At 38.7% G+C, this 21,682-nt stretch overlaps 1 protein-coding gene across 1 annotated transcript in view; it reads right to left on the bottom strand.

The window, feature by feature from the left end:
* The window catches only part of LOC121864587 (putative mediator of RNA polymerase II transcription subunit 24), a 119,718-nt gene that overhangs the window by 95,361 nt on the left and 2,675 nt on the right, over positions 1–21,682 (bottom strand). The window contains exon 2 of the mRNA XM_042363693.1: positions 9,237–9,682. Coding sequence (XP_042219627.1) covers positions 9,237–9,682 — 446 coding nt within the window. The remainder of the gene's footprint in view (positions 1–9,236; positions 9,683–21,682) is intronic.

The following is a 21,682-nucleotide window of genomic DNA, read 5'->3' as shown; positions in this document are numbered from 1 at the left end:
TTATGTCCGCGGTATATAGTTCAAGCTTTTTTGTTCAACAGGATCCTCAACACAGGCTTAGCCTGCCACATACTAGCCATAACGACACGGCTGACCACCCAGGTCTTAAGCCTGCCACACACACACACCAATGTTTTGTTTTTATTCATCAAAAACGTCATAAACATGAATTTCGTCAGGTTATCAATGACGTCAAAAGCATAGGAGTATCTGCGCCTTGTGGACGATGACGTCGTCAACGCAGGAGCTACAGTTGTGGTGGACGTCAGCTTCTTCCTCCTCTTCACGTCTCCTGTTTTACCCCCAGGCAGTCTCTGTTGGCCCTCAATATATAACAAACATACTCAGTCTAGACAAAAACACTTTTCGTGGTGTGTACTGACGGTCCCTGCCGCCCACCACAACACACAATATGGGGGACACATACAACTATGTAGAATATATTAGGATAAATACACAAAAACATATCACAAATAAACACCGAGTAAGATACACACAATAATTATAAACCTAAAACACAAACAGTAAGAACACACACAACCTGGAATAGGGACACCTGGGTAAAAAAAACTAAACAAATGAAATATCGTATTCTGGATTTCAGGTAAACTTCGAGAAGTCACCATTAAAGTGTACAGACAAAGGAAACTCTATGTCCCGGGCCTAATATTAACCATGGCTCACGCAGGATCACCACATAGTTATATGGGCAATAGGAATGAGTGTGCTTATACGTATTCGTGTAGGCTACGTGTTCAACACTAAATATGTCGCTGCAATCCTCCCCCAAAAATATATATGCTCTTATAACACACACACACACTATATATATATACAGTATAGTGTAGCTCAGTAAGGTGATTCGTGACTCGCCGACACCACCACTGAGCGCCGCCCCCTGACAAGACAAGGTCTACTCGGGCACCCCTCTCGCTTGTGTTCCTCAAGTCAGACTACCCCTACACTAACCTTTACTGGCTGCCCACACACAACACCCGGCACCATAACACCAAGACAAGCAAGTGGGCGAGGGCAAGTATGGTGGGTGAGAGAAACAAAAGATAAATAACAATTGAAAGAAAGTAAAAAGAAAGGAGACGAGTAAGAAAAGGGGAGATGAGAGACGAGAACAAAACGGAGGGAGGGAGATGAACATGAAAGACGGGGGAAGAGGGGGAACACGGAAAACAGCAGAGAGTGAGGAGAGAGAGACAACAGGGAAAGACGAAGATGATGAAGACAAAGGGAAGGGAAAAAAGAGACGAGGTAGAAACAAAGATGAACAAACAGAGACACATACGAGAGAGAGAATGAATGAAGGAAGAAGAAGAAGGTTAGGAAAAGAAGGGAGACACTCGATATAAAAGACACAAGATAACTGGGAAGAAACATGCAAGTGAAAAGTTAGACAGACAGAGAGACCAGACAAGACAGACAAACCAGACAAGACAGACAAGAAAGACAGACACAAACACACACCATTGTATTTACACATTGAATTCACAAACTGTTTCGTAGATCAAACATGAAGTCAAAGTAAAAACAAAAAACAAAATCAATTTGGGATGGATAGCAACCACCCGAGAAATTATATCAAATAAAAGACGAAACAAAGGGGGATAAAAAATAAACGATTAGTGAATAAAAAGACATACGACCATTAAACTCAAGTTGCAATAAAGATGGTATTACACTCCACCTCCTTCCCTCCCTCCCATATTAGTTACTGTGGTAATTGTATGGGCTCGTGACCTCACCTCCACCCATACCTATTATACCCTCCCCTATAACCCACCACTATACTGCCGTGCCCCCTCCCTCTAGTCTTCCTCCATCACATTATCAACATCACAAGAGGTGTCAGGTGATAATCCACGGGTAATTACAGTACCTGCACTGGGTGGGTGAATGGCTCAGTACACCACCATCAAGGTCTTTATAAACACGTTCGACAAGAGCTTCCCAAGTGCACGTGATTCAAGGATTAATAACTTGCAGGTACGTGAAGGCTCCTTAAAGATACGTACTGCTACATCCTGTTTGAGTTCTGAACCAGAGTCTAAACGCCATGAAAGTGAAAGTGGGTTCCACAGTCATGAATACCTGTTCGCGACAGTATCAAAAGGTAAGCAGAAATTTCATGAAGACACACACGCCAGGGTCCTTCTTACTCACACAAGAAGCACAGCTGTTTCCCTGCCTAAACGCAACATATAAACCATAAACAGGGGCCTAAGATGGGTTCACGCCAACACCTTACCTACGTCACTTGTATCGCAACACAACAACACTCCCTCCCTCCCTCTCAGGTTATTCAATTCTCAACCATCAACATAAAATCCTTCAATCTTCGTGAAACTCAAACCGATGTAACTTCAGTAAATTAGGAATCTGATTTGGTTACTGGTAATACGAGGCAGTGCTGTGAGAGGTCCTGAGGGGTAGAGGGAGTGGGAGAAGAAAGGAAACGAGACACGGGGGAGATGCGCAGGTGAAATGTGTTGGAGATTTGAGGGAGAAACTTTAGAGAAAGTTGTCCTGGGACTTGTTCCGTTGCCCAAGTCTTAAAATTCGCCCACTCCTCTCTTCTGTTCCACTGTTCCATACCCCCCCTCCCCCAACACCGCCCGTGGACCTTCTTCAGTTGTAAATATTCTGCTCGATACTTTGGCAAAAAATGCTCCATACGTTAATGCTACAGAATAATAACAAATTTACAGAACAAATCGTAAATGCTTTCGAAAAACGTTGTGTGCAAAAATCTCTTGGCAAACCTAAGTTAATATTGGATAAGTAATTAACTAGAAAATCTATTAACTTTAAAACAAACTCCTTTCCTATCACCGGAAGAAAAATATTAATATCGTTGGTAAGTCGTATCAGTAGAGGAAAAGGTTATTGGGCGAGTGAAAGACTACACTAACAACAGCCTGGTTACAGAGTTAGCTCCTCCTCCTACAATGATTAACATGTGTTATCTCACAACACCCGGTAATATATCTGAACAATATTTCAAAAGACAAACAATAATACCTCACTATATAAATACAAAATAGGGACAAAAACAAAAGGCTAAATGCACAAACGCGAAGAAATTCAAGTTTTACGATAAACAGACGAATGTACAAAAGAAGAGGAAAGAGAGTGACACAAAAACCTGCTAGAAACCCAATAGTTGACACGAGGCCACATTACTGATAGCAGGCTTTAGTTAGGCTCATAAATTACTCACATCTCTGTCAAGTTCTTACGGTGATTCATATTCAAAAATCTTATCCAGAATAAATAATATACGAGAGAGACCAGGAAGTGCATTACTGGGTGTCTCCTTCGTTTCGCCCTTGGCTCCATCTCGACCTTGTTGCTCTCTCAAAAATTTCTGTTCAAGATTTCCTGCCCAGGTGATACATTAGGGCGTGTCAGTCCCTACAACAATAATACAACCAGTGTCATCAATACAGTGTAATTTTCTCATAATTATACAAGTAAGGTTCACGGATCCTATGAGAAGTGTATATATTTTATCAGACTCATGACGTCACAGTAGAGCCCTCGTAATTCTAATGGTCTATACATACAATGACCTAACCTGAACTTCTGCCTCCTCAGCCCCAGGTGTTTTTGGCTGACTAACATCACCTTTGAAAGTGTTAAGATGATTCGTTGTAATGCTTCTCTGTGATAGGTGACGGTAAATTACACGGTTTATAAGTATATTTTTGTATCATTATTATTTTTTTTTGCATTACTGATTTCTTTTGAGCAACGAATAAAAATAAAACAATTAAAGGTAAATTGTTACTATACGCAACCCTTTTCAGTATATAAAGAGTCCTAACTTACCCCAAGAACAATTCAACTTAACAGTATATTCCAATGGCATCGACCCCCATGTCTGGAGGGGACAACAACGTATTAATGACAACAAGTCTGACCCCGTGTTTACCGGACGTGTAGCCTCTGTAGCTAAACAAACAAACAAGCAAACAAACTACACACAGACAAAAAAAACAAAACAAGTCACGCTCAATGCCGAGTTTGAGTACAATTACCGACTTATTTTGGCGAGCGAGAACACACGAGTCATTCACAGGGAGGCAGACAATGATCACCACCAAATTTATTACCATGCTATACGCTTCACAGTATAGATCACACAAAGTTCAACGTAACGCCGACGCCATTAATATTACCATATGATTAACACGAAACTTATCATCATCTTTACCAGCAAATGTCTGTACAGTATAAAAAATTCACCATAGCCATTTATTCACCTTGAAATCACTGTAACTTCCACCATGATGACTTAACTACGGTAGTGTTTATATAAAGATCTGTTCTACTTTTTTTCACAATGACAAAACTGAAGAGAATAATGGACACGTTTAACACTATTCTATATTATCATTAATGTTTCAATAACCTCTAATCACCGTGTATTCGTGCAAGAAGAAACATAAAAAAAGTGTCACACAGGTTGCATACGAGTCATGAAATAAAGCAGTTAGGACGTGGACACTACTCAAGGTACTGTACTCGACGTAACCAGTACCAAACACCCCGGGTGGAGAAAGAACATAGGAACAACTTGGTAAGCTATACTACGTCCCTTCACATTCAGTTGCCAAAGGTTGTTAATTTATTTATTCTTATCCCTGATGTTACGAGCTACGATTTGAAGTGAAGAAGAGTTGATAGTTGGGGATTTTTTCTTTACTTATTAGGTATTGGGAAAAAATGGATACTGAAATCTTGTATGACAGTAACGACAATATTAAAGAGGGAATAACTGTGAATCTATTAAGTCGAAGGGAAAAAATAAGTTAGAGAACCTTCGTATTCACCTCCTGTAAATTTACATATGTTGTGACGACTCAAAAACGAACCCTGTAAAACACTGGCCGGGTTCACCCACCATAATCCAACACAACGGAACCCAAGTATTCCCCCCGGCAACGTATCTCCAAGGTGACCCCCAGCAAACCCCTGCAGGGGAACCTAAACAACACCCAAGGACACCTATAGGCAGCCCTGGGGTAATACGGTTCCCCAAGGAACCTCAAAACCGCCTGTGTCAAGAAGGAAGTCGTTACTCAGCACAGCCACGACCACATAACACCCCTCCTCCTCTACACGACACCACCAGTACTGCTCCACCACCACCACACACGGCCCTTAAGGTAAAGTGAATCAATTATAATAAAAACATCAATAAATACAGAAGTAATATAATAAAATATATAATAACATAATAATACAATCATAATCACTACATGAACAATATATAATGAGCCATAACCATCTACACTACACATAGACTAGGTTATAGACAGCAGGTGCCGGAGTGTAGTGGTAAAATGTCGACCCAGTACCCGCAATGGTGAAGAACCTGCCCAAAGAGTCACCCTTCCATCCCGTGGCGTTTTGTGCCACGGACCCGCCAGACGAGTCTTCGCGAGGGTCTTACTATTTTTCACTTTCTCCGTCGCACCATTCCCTCTCGGGGGTTTCTCATTAAACACCACACACCATCACCTCAGCCATAGTAATAAAAATGACACTTACGTTTGTCAATATTCTAAAGCCCTTCCTGCATTATACCCTCTGTGTATATACAGAACGTAACTAACTGCGATGAAATGATGCTGGGATAAGAAACTTACCATTCAAGTTGTATAAATCAAATACAGTAGTAAGTTATTAACACACATTAAAATTATATTAGTTTCAACGTGACAGATCATTCTTAACATTCTAGCCCCTTCTTTAATGGTAATATTAAACATGATTAATGACCACTCAAATGCAACCATAACTCGGTTCCTACCTAAAACATTCATTCACAAGTTTATAAAAAAAAGAGAATGAAACAAGAGGAGTTATGTATCGTATTAATAACATTTTGGACTACAGACACACCCACAGACATCAGGATGACAAACCCTTAATCGTAAACACCCTAAATTAAAAACAAAATAATATAAATCCTTAAGAAAGGTTCAACAGCAACGGCATCGCAACCACACTGTCCAAACTTGTAACTTAAAAACAACATATCTTTCCACGTTAACGCATGATCACAACATACGAACAGATGTGGTTCTATGGACGTCAAGAAAACGCCTAAATCAACCACAATATCCAGATACACTCGCAAATATACCTGAGTGTACCCATGTGTGTGTGTGGGTATACCAGTGGTACAGGTCGATGGGAACGTTGGTAACAGCCAAAGAGGAAGAGGGAGGGAAGGAAGGTCGGGTCGGGTCGGGTCTGGTCTGGTCGGGTCGTCCTAACTTACCCGCCTAGCTCACACAATACCACCAACACGACAGGGACGCCACATCAGAGATAATCCCTACGTGTTCACATCATTACCGGCAGTGTAGGAATTCTAATAGTTACTCTTCTCTTCTCTGGACAGCTCATGCCACGGCGGTCTGGATGAGGAGGCGATGTAATGAAGGAGTGGAGGAGGAAGAGGAGATGTAATGAAGGAGTGGAGGAGGAAGAAGAGATGTAATGAAGGAGTGGAGGAGGAAGAGGAGATGTAATGAAGGAGTGGAGGAGGAAGAGGAGATGTAATGAAGGAGTGGAGGAGGAAGAGGAGATGTAATGAAGGAGTGGAGGAGGAAGAGGAGATGTAATGAAGGAGAGGAGGAAGAGGAGATGTAATGAAGGAGAGGAGGAAGAGGAGATGTAATGAAGCAGTGGAGGAAGGAGGAAGAGGAGGAAGGTAGAGCAAAAAGAAGAAAAAATTGTGGGAGATAAGGAGAGGAACAGCAAAGACGATATGAGAGCAAGAGGATAAAAAAAATAAAACGAAGAGTAAGAATTAAAAGGAAGAAATCTAGAGGAAAATTTGAAGAAAAAAAACCCAGCATAAATGGACAAGGGGAAGAAGAATTATTTTTTTGTTATAATAAAGGAAATAAAGGTAGGGCGTCGTCTAGGGTAATAACAGATGACAGTTACTGCAGCCTCCAAATGCATGAATTAGTAGGTTCAGCATCAACAAGCTCAAATATGGTATACTCCTTTATTAACATCTTACTTCGACTAACAGCTAACAACACCAAGAATGTCTGCAGTTCCTTTCAAAATTATCACAGAAACAGTTATTATTTATGGTTAGAAGTCACAGATTTTTTTTTTTTTTAGTAAATATTCGGAAATTTCTCAAGTGGCTTTTTGTTACAATTATATTTGTGTCCACTGAAACAAGGGTAACAAAGAACGGCAATTACCTGTCTTACGCCACACTTGTACATGAGTCCCTCGCACACAATAACAATTTTCAGATAGCAGAGACGAAAATCAGGCTGACCAACGCATCCCAAACCATAGACAGTGCGGTATTTACTAGTTTTATAAATAATTTTAATTACATTTAACTGCATGTCCCCAAAATTACTCGTACAAAATGAGATATTAAAACAAAAATCAAGCAAGCAGGAAACAGACAGATAGACATTAGACAGTAAAATATACTGTATATACTGTACAGACGACTGGCGACGGCGTCAACAAGCAGCAACTCTGACATCACACACAGCCTGGCCTTTAAATGCCACAAGAAACTTGCTGCCAAACCATGGGAAAACTGCACCAGCCTGACTCTCAACCTCACCTGCTCCGACAAAAACACAGGACAACTTAAACAGTGATGAAATGCCACCATCTGTAGACCTCACTGGGCTAGGGGCACATCTGAGCACTGCCAATCGACCCCAAATTACCTACAGCATAAGAGGTCAGACTAAGGCTGACAATATGAGGAGAGCTGCCTTTAAATGAGACTAAATTTACTCGATCTGTAACAAGGACACAAGCGTTATGTGGAGTAATTCAACTAACATTGACGCCACACGAAGATCATCAACAAACACCCATCACAAAAACACAAGAGCCTATTCAGCAACGAAAGATCATAAACTACTCAACGTATACATGAAGTACTATATGTGATCCTTGAGCTGAGATATCATTATCCTACCATGGTAAACTGACATCAGGGGCTGACACATGAGTCTGGGGGGAGGCACTAGACTTTCATTAACAATAGGATGGAGACTAAATCAAGCTGCGGTAGTGGTGTCAAGGTGCTCCACCGGGTGTGGAGGAGAATCAAGTTGGGAGTGCTTTGTGATACAACAAGCTGCCTTACTAAGACTTAAGGGTAGCAACCCACAGGAAGTGTAAGCCAGACACACATACGGACAGGGAGTTGGACAAGCATTTCATTGTTTAAAAATAAATTCTGGGAGGTTGCCACACAAGCACAGCGAGGGGAAGAACACATACACGGGCATCATCGGTAATGCACCCAGAGAGATAAGTGCGACCGCACACATGGAACAAGAAGGTTTAGCATAAAAGGCGATAGGAAATTATGCAGAAGGCATATAGGGAGATGGGTAGAAGAACATACTTAGGGGCAGGTAGGTCATATAATGAGGCAATAAGACGGGCATACAAGGTGGGAAGCATAAAGGTAATGGAAGATAGACAGGCTGGCGTTCAAGGATGAAAATACGAAGGTTTAAAATTGAGGTAAAATCAGAAAGGCAGACTCGTGTGTGTGTCCAAACTGGAGGGTGCTAAAGCTTTCACTTTCAACAACAAGTCTCCTCGCGCCCTCAACACTACCTGCACCGCCGGGGTCAAGGGAGCCTCGACCCCCCATCCTCTCCCTCACGCATCCTCCCTTACCCTCTTCTACACCTATGCTCCTCTTCCTTACACCCTATTTCCTCTCCTACCTTACACTATCTTTGGCCATTTCTTCTAATTTCTCCCCAACTCTCCATCCTCACACCGTTCTTTCAACTATTCCCCATCCCAACTAACACATCTAATTCGTAATTCTCAACCCCTCACCACTGTTCTACAGGTGCAACACTTGAAGAAGGTACAGAGGGGTTTTTTCCCTTTAGTGTCTTCCGGTGATTTTTAAAGTATCGCGCCTCTCGTGACCCATTCAGCTATTGCACGCCACTGACGAGTCGTGACACCAACCCACATTCGTTCTAACTTATGATGATTAACCTATGACCAATGTAACAGAGTTCCCGAACTTTTAAAAACTCTTGAATGAATATAAAAGATTAATCCATAATGTCGGTGTAAAACTAGAAATTTAGACAAACACAAAGTATTAACTTCAATGTCCAAAATATTAAGACAGAAGTGTAAAATATACAGTGAGCGTGTGTGCATAGGACTGTACTTACCTTTAGGATAGTCCTCCAGGAGAAGGTGTAGGTGGCCAAGCTTGCAGTAGGTCCTTGGTTCGATACTGATATTTGCCTCACTGGTATTGTGAGTGGTGGAGGAGGCATTGTTCTTGTTGGTGTCATCGTCACCTTCCTGTGAGATGGCATCCAACAGAGTGGTATCCGAGGGAGGGTTGCCGGAGGAGGTGGTGGTGGTAGTGGTCGTGGTGGAGAGGTCCGGCTCCGTCTTAATGATATCGGAAGGGGAAAGAGAACACCTTTTGGAGTCGATCTCCGTGTTGCCTTCATTATTGTTGTTATTATTATTATTGTTGTTGTTGTTGTTGTTTCTGTTGTTATTGGCGTGGATAATAAGAGACTCGAGGTAGCGCACCGCCTTCAGCACCAGCGCCCGCTTCTTGCTGTTGGCCGGATCGTTGAGCTTGACGAACCCAAACTTGCGGCTGTATGGGAGAGTGCAAACACAAACGCCCATTAGTTCAATCATCATTATAATATAACACGTACAATATAATAATCAAACACACATGGAAATAACACACTACCAGATTTTTAACACATACTACCACAATAACATGTACAGTACAGTAGTTCACGGTACACGGACAACCGCACCTCGCTCCCCCTCTACATGCAAACAGCCAAACCCATCACAGTCCTACCTAATTAAAAACATAATCTTAATCTAAATTTACAATCACTTCAAGATTAGACATAAGGATAAACTTGTATGATGATGAAACAATAATATGCTGGTGTTAACATTTATCCGGAATTGTGTTTCTGAGGGGTAGGCAGCCGAGAGGATACTGCGTTCGCCTCCTATTCTAAAGGTTGTTGGTTCGACCCCGGGGCACACTTGCATTCCACCCAGTTCGAGATGTGTAGGCATGTGAGTGCAGTACCGGCCAAATTTCCACCTTTTGTACTGAATGCTTAGTGTACCGTACAGGATATTGTTCTGTATCCACAATGCCCCTAACGGGTCATTTATAGGCCTATGGAACCCATGTTTAGTGTTTCTTTACTGTAACAAAACATGGCGGCTACCATCATTACTTTAATACTTACATTTTCTCAAGTTTATTATTAATATTATTATTATTATTATTATTATTATTATTAAAGGTTATATTACATTAGTCTTACAGCCCCAATTATTAATACAGTACCAGTGTTATATATTACGGTATATAATATGTGAGAGATAAAATAATATTAATTAATAAAGCATATTCATAAAATAAGTAAAGCGCAATGCTTTGGCTTCAATATAACTGGAAAACACACGCAACTCTACACTAGGACACAGCCACAGTCGGTAACCAGATAAGAAATGTGAAGAAAAAAATTCCTGAATAAATTTGCCTTTGTACTCAACATTTTTATATCATTTTCTTCAGTAAGTTATGTTTTAACTGGGAATATTTCCAAGCAAATAATAATAAAAAAAAAATAATAATAATAAAATAATAATAATAATAATAATAATAATAATAATAATAATAATAATTATAATACACTTAAGAGAAAACGATGTGCGAGTGACTCCTGGACAAATTTTCATTCGGTCAGTACAAATCAAATACTGCTTCAGTGTTGATGACCGACAACAAATTATATATATTTATGAATGAATAAGTGATTGAATTAAATAATCATCTAGCTAGCTACACAAATAGTGGAACCGAAAAAAGTTATTTAAATTACTAAGCTATACTGTACAATGCTTTCAAGTCAGCAAAATATCCTACCATCAACACTACCGTAATGAGGAGGACTGAATACTAAGGTCTATATTTACTGGAACATTAGACCTGTTAGAAGTAATGTACAATAAACAAATACAAGGACGTGCGAGCCTTCATCTACACACAAAAGTAGCTCCATACTAGAATGTGTGGAATGTGTATAGACCAAGAGAATATGAGAAACATCACACAAAACAGTAGATGTTTTTCAAGAATATAACCTGATGTGTTCTTCAGAGTACATGTATAAAAGGACTGTAGTCATTATAGAGCCTTGCAATTTGTCGGCTGCAATAGGCTGACTGAATTAGCCAAAAAATCACTGAAGACATGACAGGTATAAAAGTCGTGTTACACCTCCCTAGCCTTATGTTCTGAAACCCATAAAGAAGAATTTGGGTAAAGTAACAGCGAAGTTTTGAGTCTGAACGGGGAACTTTTTCAAAATTCTTCGTTGTGGGTTTCAGAACACGAGGCGTGGTAAATGTAACGCGACTTTTTCTTTGACTGTACGTGTAATGTACAGTAATCAATCACCAGGAACCCCGGTAAGAGACAAAGGACCGGTGAAAATAAATGCCAAACAACTTTTCTAGGTATGGGACAGATGTGTGAGGACCAAGTAGCCTCTTGAGAAGTTTGGTTTGAGTACCATGAATCGACTCCAGGTATGACCCAGGTGTAAGTTGAAATATTACATGTGTAAAAACAGGGGGGTGGGGGTGCCTGTAGGGCCTCGACGTAAGGCGTAAATCTGGGAGGAAGCGAGCAGGAAGGGAGGCGAGCGGCGGTGTGACTGACCCCTGGATGGAGCCAGAGGAGGAGGGGGGACTTCATGGAACAATCCCCTCCCCCCACCACCGCCACTCACCACCACTACAGTCTCACAATTCTCAGTCTCACTCTTTTATCACTAAATTATTTCCTCTTCTTGGTGAAACACTATGTACTGCACTGTACTATGTTACCAATGTTTTGTCAATAAAACCCCAGTGTTTGCTGGTAGGCGTCTCCCAGTTTAAAGGTCCGCGGAATGACTCTGGCCATGGGCCAATCCTAGGCTAGATACACTGGTCCTTGACCACAAGTTGGTTCACTTTATATATATATATATATATATATATATATATATATATATATATATATATACTCCCTCTTTCGTGTTTCCTTAAATTATTGTATTTTCATCCATCCTTCCCTCTCTTATCCACTATATACATCACTATATGTTTACTTACCTTCCAATTCACTCATCACGACATTCTCACCCACCTCATTCATCCACTTCACCATATTCCCCAGTTCCTCACCCATTCATCCACCGACTTACACCACCAAACATCCACAAAACAGTTTAACTTCTAAAAAACACTAAAATTTATGTAAAACAACAACATTTAAACGATGATTAAATTATTAAAAACTTTAATTAAAACACTTAAGGTTCCATAAACAAATTTAAATATTCAGAAAACCAATGACACTTCTCAACACGAGGACAACCAAAGATACACACACACATTATAAGACCACTGCACAAACACTCACCCACAGACAACACGCAAATTCACACACTCACGCAAACCCACCACAACACACTCACGCAAACACAGAAAGCACCCCTAGACTCATCCTAACACACACATACAAGAATCTCTGAATCCCTGGGAACCACATGCTTCTCCCGTGACGTCACCACATGAACAACAACAACAATAACAACTTTGTTCTCAGTCGTCATAAAACTAATTACTTCGCGGATGACTCACCAGTCGCGCCGGCCCTACGACGACACCACGACTCCCACGCCAACCACCACCACCACCATCACTACAATACCACACCAACCACCACCAGCATCACTACAATACCACGCCAACCACCACCAGCATCACTACAACACTACACCAACCACCATCAGCATCACTACAACACCACGCCTACCACCACCACCAGCATCACTACAACACCACGCCAACCACCACCACCACTACAATACCACGCCCACCACCACTACAACACCACACCAACCACCAGCACTACAACACCACCACAACCACTACAACACCACATCAACCACCACCAGCATCACTAAAACACCACCACCAGCCACCACCACCACCACCACCAGCATCACTACAACACACCACCACCAACCACCACCACACACCAACACCACAACCACCACCAGCATCACACACCACACCAGCATCACCACCAGCACAGCACCCACCACCAGCATCACTACCACACCACACCACCACCACACCACCACCAGCATCACCAACACCACACAACCCACCACAACACACACCAGCATCACTGCAACACCACACCACCAGCATCACTACAACACCACACCAACCACCACCACACCACACCACACCACCACCAGCATCACTGCAACACCACACCAACCACCAGCATCACAACACCACACCAACCACCAGCATCCACACAACACCACACCAACCACCACCAGCATCACTACAACACCACACCAACCACCACCACCACTACAACACCACACCAACCACCACCAGCATCACTGCACACACACCAACCACCAGCATCGCTACAACACCACACCAACCACCAGCATCACTACAACACCACTTCACTACAACACCACACCAACCACCACACCATACCAACCACCACCACCACCACAACACCACAACCCACCACCAACCACCACCACCACCACAACACACAACACCACCCACCACCAGCATCACTACACACCACACCAACCACCACCACCACCACCACCAGCATCACTGCAACACCACACCAACCACCGGCATCGCTACAACACCACACCAGCATCACTACAACACCACACCAACCACCAGCATCACTACAACACCACACCAACCACCACCACAATACCAAAAAGTAGTAAAAATTATATCTATGGTAATACAACTTGACGATTACCCCCCAGGTAGCGTCAGGGTGTTTAATAATCAGGTAAAATAAGCTGGGGTGCCTAATCTCCTTGTGCTCCGAAACGATAACTTTAGGTTCGTGACAAGAAATATCATTTACGTATAGATACAGTAACAATATATCAGAATTTCACTATACTCCTTACGCAGTAAAAAAGAAAACGTATGAAATTCAGTACAGTATATTTGAATTTCATGGAAAATACTAAACTGGCAGACAGTAATATCATTATCACAAGATGTTTTATTACGGAATAAGTTACCAATCATTTATCAAATTTATGCAAACTAAAAGTCCATATATAATTATTAAGCAACTCGGGTAACTTTTTATAAGTTTTCAAATAAACAAACTAAGACAATGTAAATTACCAAGCGATGAATGTGTCAACCTTTTATAGGAGAAAAAGTGGAAACGTTCCGTTATTAAGCTAATATGATAAGTGTCTGGATGCCATCTTAACGGTACAACCGACCCCCCCCCCACGGAAAAATGTATATTAAATCTATTCTCTCACACTGTATTTGTTATTAATTCCCATAACTTAAACATGTGTGTGTGTGTGTGAGATATGGACTTAATTCATAATGCAAATTGGTCTAGTTCTATAACGTTATTGTGCAAATTTATGACTTTAAATTAAACCATTTTGTCTCATTGTAAGCTGATAAAAAAAGTAACTCCAGATCCGCAGTCAACCAGCTTTTAATGACAATTCAGACTTAATCAACATGGAATTTCGTTAATGTGAAATTCATTCTGCATCAAATAATTTACAAAATTTAAAGCCGCAAATTTAATGTGTAATGAGTAATAACTTTAACTTAATTTCCTCTATGGAGTAAAATTTTAGCAATACTGTTATGCTTTAATCAAGGATTTCCCTGATACTCGAACACACGTTCATTCAGTATAATGCGTGCCTCCCTACTGCCAATATGCAGTCACATACCTGGGGGTAAATGATCAGTTTTACAGTGAAAGTAAAGAGCCAATGACCAAATACACTATTTATAACGTGACTCAAGATTTACTGTATATCTGATCAAATGTAATATAAAAATTTAATAAATTATCTACAGCAACCATACTCTTGAAGTACATAAAACATATGACATAAATATATCTTAAATTATATAATATAACATTAAATGGATTACAAAAACGAAGGCGGACATTACCGCCCCCTTAGGTAACGACCTCTGAGCTTGACCTTCAAAAATAAGCCTAACCAAGGAATTCGTGGGCGAAAAGCCTTGCCCTTGTGACTGTATTTCTGGTATCTCATGACTTGAGAACTGGGTTGAAAAAGACTTAAATACCTGCAATACTTAAGTGTTCTAACTATTATATTTTATCTCAATAGTTCACCGCAGCTAAAATATTATATTATCCTCGTAGAGTTTAACAGCTCCACATACTATAGTTATTTTATGCGTCGGCATATTCATTTTTGATAAACTGCTATTTATTTTTCCAATGCATATCGAGGTTATAAAATAAACATGGATATCTTTTAACTGACATTAATGCTCTAGAACAGTGAGTAGCCTTATTTTGAAGGTTCAATAAATTAGTTCTAAAACCTCATTGGTATACAATGTTTCATTCACAGATACAAAGGACGTTTGTATAACTGGTTATTTAGCAAGCTGGTTTCCTTCCAATACTCCGATTTCCTCCTGCACGAACACTGGACAGACCAACTGTAAGAGAGTCGGGTTTGATAATCATGATCAGAAGATACGGAATTAGCAACACAAAATAAATCGGTGTACAGTATCTACCGTAAATATATATATATATATATATATATATATCATGTAGCTCCACAATGAAAACGTAAATAAGATAAATCTTGATAAAATCACACGGGGAAAAGGGAAACAACGGAACACCTTAGCTTTCGTCTTTATTCAAGACATCTTCATGTATTTATTGAACCTCGATATATATATATATATATATATATATATATATATATATATATATATATATATATATATATTTCATGTAAATATGAAAATGATATCTATATATATATATATATATATATATATATATATATATATATATATATATATATATATATATATATATATATATATATATTGTAACAAACAGTATATAAACGTCAAATGTGATATTATCGGAATCACTCATTTAATTTTACTTTACACATTCTCATTTACGTTTGTACGCCATTACATGTAGTGCTGTATTTTACTAGCAATTTATTTCCTTCGACTCAAATATTTAAGATAAAATTATAAGATTTCGGCCATTATTAAATTTTCTATCGAACACCAAGGTCACATTATGTTGCACATACATTATGTCTAATAGCTTTTTTCCTCCATGATCTGATGTTTATGTCCTTAAGGACGAGTGTTTTGACCGCCACACTTCGAATGCATAGGGGTTTGTTGATAGTGACGTCATGATATCATGTAACTGTTCCTACCCAATACGTAATACTGTACTGAACTATGGTATTGAATCTTTTCGGATTCATGTACCGCACTCAAAACAATGGAAATATAACTATATATGTTTTAATGTAATTTTTATGCTTATTCCACAAATTTGATTTTTTAAAAATGAATAGCAAAAAATTATGGCCCTTTAAAATTTCGATGTTCTGCATTGAATTGTTACCAATTTTAGCCTAAATTGCTTTAGCGTATGTTTTTCATTACAGATCAATATGGGTGATAGAGTAAATAACACAAAACAAACCTTTAAAAACCTTACATAACTTATAAAAATCCAAAAACTATAGAACGCTTACATTATTCGTGTTTTCGGTGTTTAGTCTGTGTTGGTGTAGTTTTCGGTGTTCAGAGGAGGGGAGATCCATGAACTCAAAGGCGATTTTAACCTTTTTATAGGTTAGGTAAAGTTTTCAGAGGTTTGTTTGGTCTCTTTACAGTATATATTTTACCCCACACAGTATATAACATTTCAAAGTAGAACATTGAAAGTTTAAAGGGCATTACTTTTTTGCTATTCATTTCTCCACAAAAAGAATAACAATTTTGGAATCAACATAAAAATCTACATTAGAAATTACAATATTTGCATTTTGTTTTTAGTGCAATACAGTACATGAAACATAAAGGATCCATGGTATTTGACTGTTACACAACTGGAAGAATATACTATAACATATCAATCAATATGTTATGATATAATATTTTTTAGACCAAAGCCAAAAGGATTGACGAAAATATTAGTTTGACTTTATTTCACCATACTCAATGTTTGTATATATTAATAATATAAAACATAACTTTTTTCACTTTAATACCTTTGGCTAATTATGTACTTTCGGCCAAATGAAGCACTGTTTAATAATAATCTATATACACAAAACATGAATCTCCATGTATCTTTTTTTTTTTTTTTATTTATTGGGCACCCCCCTACATCCTTGTGTAAGGTGAAGCGCAGAAGCGTTTACAGCGCCCAACAGGGAAGCATGCTAAGTTCATGCTTGCCTTTATGTCTCACGTTTTAAGGGCATAGAAGCCTGAAGAGTCAGTGGTTTTATGTCATCAAGTTATTGGAAGCTCCAACAACTTTCCCTGAATACGAATTCGCAACTTTCGACTTACAACAGGTACCTACTTTACTGCTAGGTGAACAGGGACTAATGGGGGCTAGGAAGTAAGTCCAAACAACTTCCACCGGCCCAGGAATCGAACCCGTGACATCTCGCTTGCGAGGCAAGAACGAATCTCCATGCATGTACTGTACAATAGAGTGCTGGCATTTAATTTTTATCCTTTTTTTTAAAATGATTTCATGCTGCACAAACCTGCCAGTTTGTTTCTTATTAAATAAAGATTACAAAAATTCAGAACACATACCGGTAATCATGCTACTGTAGTTTGTTTACACCCCTCTACCAGTTCCAAACCCATTTAACTAAACTAATCAAACACACTAAAATAAATAATAATTTCCCATATTCATTTAATGTAAAAGCCGGTTCGTAGGGCTGATGGCCTGCTAGGGGCAGCGCACATAGACACTGTATATACTAGATCTTTGGTACATAAGTAACATGGCTGGCTCTATACTCAACTACCTTTTTTCTTCAACTGCAAAGTTAAGTATCCATTCACAATTTCACACCTGGGTAGACTGAACACTATTATAAGTTACAACAACAAGCACTGATAATTACAACTGCCTGCTCCACTAGCACAGAGGTGACTGAAAAGTTGAGTGGCTATCAACTTCCAAAATAGTGAAAGTTCATTAGTCTGCTAGTGTTTTGCTCAAGTTACTTGCAGCTAGTAGAGCCGTTGACACGACACGTCGACACAAGTAAGGTGCTAGTTGCTATCACGCCATTACAGTACTTGTGCATAATAACACACCCCATGTAAACTCACCCTATGGGTTTGAATTCTTCCATGTAAATAAAAAATTAATAAATTTCACAGAACTTACAATCTTTGTACTGTATCCTCTCACAAACTTCAAAAAATACTGGTTCAGTACTGCAATGTAAGTATCACATACTGTACTTTCTTCCTTCATTGTAGAAGAAACACAAAATACATTTTGTACCAAGCATAATAATAATAAAAAAAATTATAAAGCATTTCATGTGCAGTCACCCACAAAAGTTCTGTCAGAACCCTCTACTGTCCGCAAAGCCCGTCAATCTCAAACAAGTCAATTCAAAGAACAGGTAGATATGCACAGCTCTGCCAATAGACGGCATACTGTATTCCTTGGTTACTATACATTTGCACAAGGTGATTCTGTTTTACATTTCATCACTTAGGGGACACCTTTCACAAAACATTAGACGTTTCCGGTTTACCGCAAATCGATAGACGAACATGTTCAGGACATCCCCTCGATCAAGTTTCTTGTGTACCAACTACAGTAAGAAGTTCTGAATGCCCTACACTTTGCACAGACATACACACACAAATGCTGTAATGACTCACTAAACTTTGTCGTTCTTTCATGATCTACCTATGGCACCCCTTACAATCATGAGTGCAAAGTGAGCATTAAGTGATGTGCTTCTTTGACCAAAAAGCAAGGACACTTTTTCATTATAGTGAAAATAGAAGTAACTGACCTGAATGAGCTACAAAAGAACAATAATGAAGTATAGTTGATGTAGAAATTGCTCACATTCTGACTAAAACAGATTGTTAAAAGAATGCAGCCACCCCCACCCTGAGATACCAACCACTATGCAAGATGCAACCAAAATGTTTTGTAATAAGAATAATTAAAATATTATCCACAGTATTTTATTTATATATATACCGGTACTTTAGCCATACAAACAGCAATGCTCACATGAAGATTAGGAGGCACCACAGCTTATTTCACCTGATGATTAACAACTTAATGATATCCCGGGGTTAGGTTATGTTAGGAGGTTTAATCATCAATGTGAAATAAGCTGGGATGCCTAATTTTCAAGTGCTTCCAGTACTCTACTAAGAACATAATATTAAAATATTTGTTATTCACAATCCCCAAAATACACAGCCTAACTTTTTACATGTTTTCCTTTGGGTATTTTAATTCTACTTTAGCTACACATTTCTGCTTTGCATGATACTTTCTAGGAATGTAGCATTTGTGTTATGTGAGGAATATTGTACCATACTTGTATCTAACACTGACTCTGGGTGCTATATAAGTTAATATTTTTCACGTGACCAAATAATGTTGAATTGATCATTAGTAATGGATAAAGCTTCTTTTTAAAAAAAAATCCTTGTTTTATATATCATGGTGATACTGTACAGTACTGCACAAGGTATAAATCGTAGCTAGTAAAGAAAATACAAATATCTTTCTGACCTTGATTTTATTGCAAATCCTTACTGGTACTGTACAGTAATTTCACAGATGATGAGGTTCCACTAATCAACAGAGGTTAATTACAGTTAATCATCATATATCGCAATTTAGATTTATTGCAATAAATTATTTAGATCTCATGAAGATTGGGAGCCTCCACTCGTTTTATCTAATGTTTAACCCCTTGCATACGGGGGTCTCTCTGTGCTGAATAAAGGCGTCCGACATTAGCCAAATAAAATATTAATAGTAGCATCCCCCATAGTGAAGGGTTTAAACACCCCCAATACTAACCCAATTAAACCAAACTTAACATAACCTAACCTCACTCCCCAATTTAGTTTTAAGGTGTTAATCCTCTTGTAAAATCTCTAATTATTTTTTACAACCTCTCCCCAAGTCATTCTTAACACAGTACCCATCTTTGTTTTCAGATTTGAACAACTCATCATTCTCATCACTATTGTTTTGTGGCCTTTTTCCATTTTACATGGGCAGGGTTGTGCTTTAACCTAACCTAAACTATGAAATTAACACTGTTCCGACTAATGAACAAATCAACTTACAAACAAGGTCCAGGAACGTAACCTGTTCATAACTCAGGGACTGCCTGTATTGCACTGCATATACCCATTATACAGAAGAGTAAAATAAAACCAAATTTGGGGAGTTAGCAGAGATTTTAACATAACTGCATCCTCCACTTCTCATCACGATTGTTATTTTAGCTAAATTCACTCGCGTTATTTTTTCCTATTTATACACTACCATATTGTACAGTATTCTACTATTATTTCTATATTTTTTTCCATTCTTTTGCTTTATTATGATGATTATCATGCATTGCATTGCTTCTACAGGCATTTATTGAAGAAATGTCATTTACAAGGTAGGTTTACAGAGGTCAAAAATGGTAAGTAACTGGCTATACTGTACAAGAATTTTGCTATTTGTGAGGATTTCTGGAACCTATCCCTCATAACCTAATCCAATGATGACTTTAAAAAGGGAGTCAGATTCAGTGTACCATACCTGAAATTATTTTATACCTTATAACTAGTAAGTTCGTTATCTCCAAAAATGCTTACTGTATACAATATGGTATATAAAGTAGCTACCAATAACGTCATTTTGGCAGCAGCTCTGTAGCAAGCAAAACAATTGTAAATACAGTACAGTATTGAATAAAAAGATAAATTGAATTTCCAGGGTACTGCCAAGTAATATATGTAGATATGTAAATATATACAGTAGCTACAGTATATGCACAGAGAGCAAGGTCATGATAGATTTTGTACAATTTATAAGAACAATGAGACCAATGGAGGTGTATAAAACCTTTTATCATAAGAACAAAAACTTACAACTTCTAAACCGATAAATTTGCAATAAAAAACAAGTAATGTATATATAAAAAGTGATATGATGCATATATAAATCAAATACTGCAGATCATGACAATACAGAATAAAAGTACGGAAGCTACAGGAAATCGGATAATAATATATGTACATGTGAAGTACAGTAGTCTAGGACATTGTCCTGCTTTAGCTTGGAGGCAACCCTGTGCAGAAGGGGTTAACCAGCAACTTAGAAAAATGTTCCATAGAAGATAACTTCTTTCTTATTTCAAGAACATCCAAATACAGGAGGAGGAAATGCAATTTACATTTTTTTCCTCAACATGAATACATGTCAACCCACTAATTCCCAGCAATGCCATATTGACTGCTTGCAAAACAGTTTCTGATGTTCGAGATAAGAAAGACCAATCAAACCTATCTACTTATCCCAAGAAAGTACTGTATATTACTGTACTATATTTTATTTTAGGTTAGGTTTGGTGGGCTAATATATATATATATATATATATATATATATATATATATATAT

The sequence above is a fragment of the Homarus americanus genome, unplaced genomic scaffold (genome assembly GCF_018991925.1).
Source record: "Homarus americanus isolate GMGI-L3 unplaced genomic scaffold, GMGI_Hamer_2.0 scaffold51859, whole genome shotgun sequence".
Taxonomy (NCBI): Eukaryota; Metazoa; Arthropoda; class Malacostraca; order Decapoda; family Nephropidae; genus Homarus; species Homarus americanus.
The sequence above is the reverse complement of the archived record's forward strand: the minus strand, read 5'-3'. Positions and strand labels throughout refer to the sequence as shown.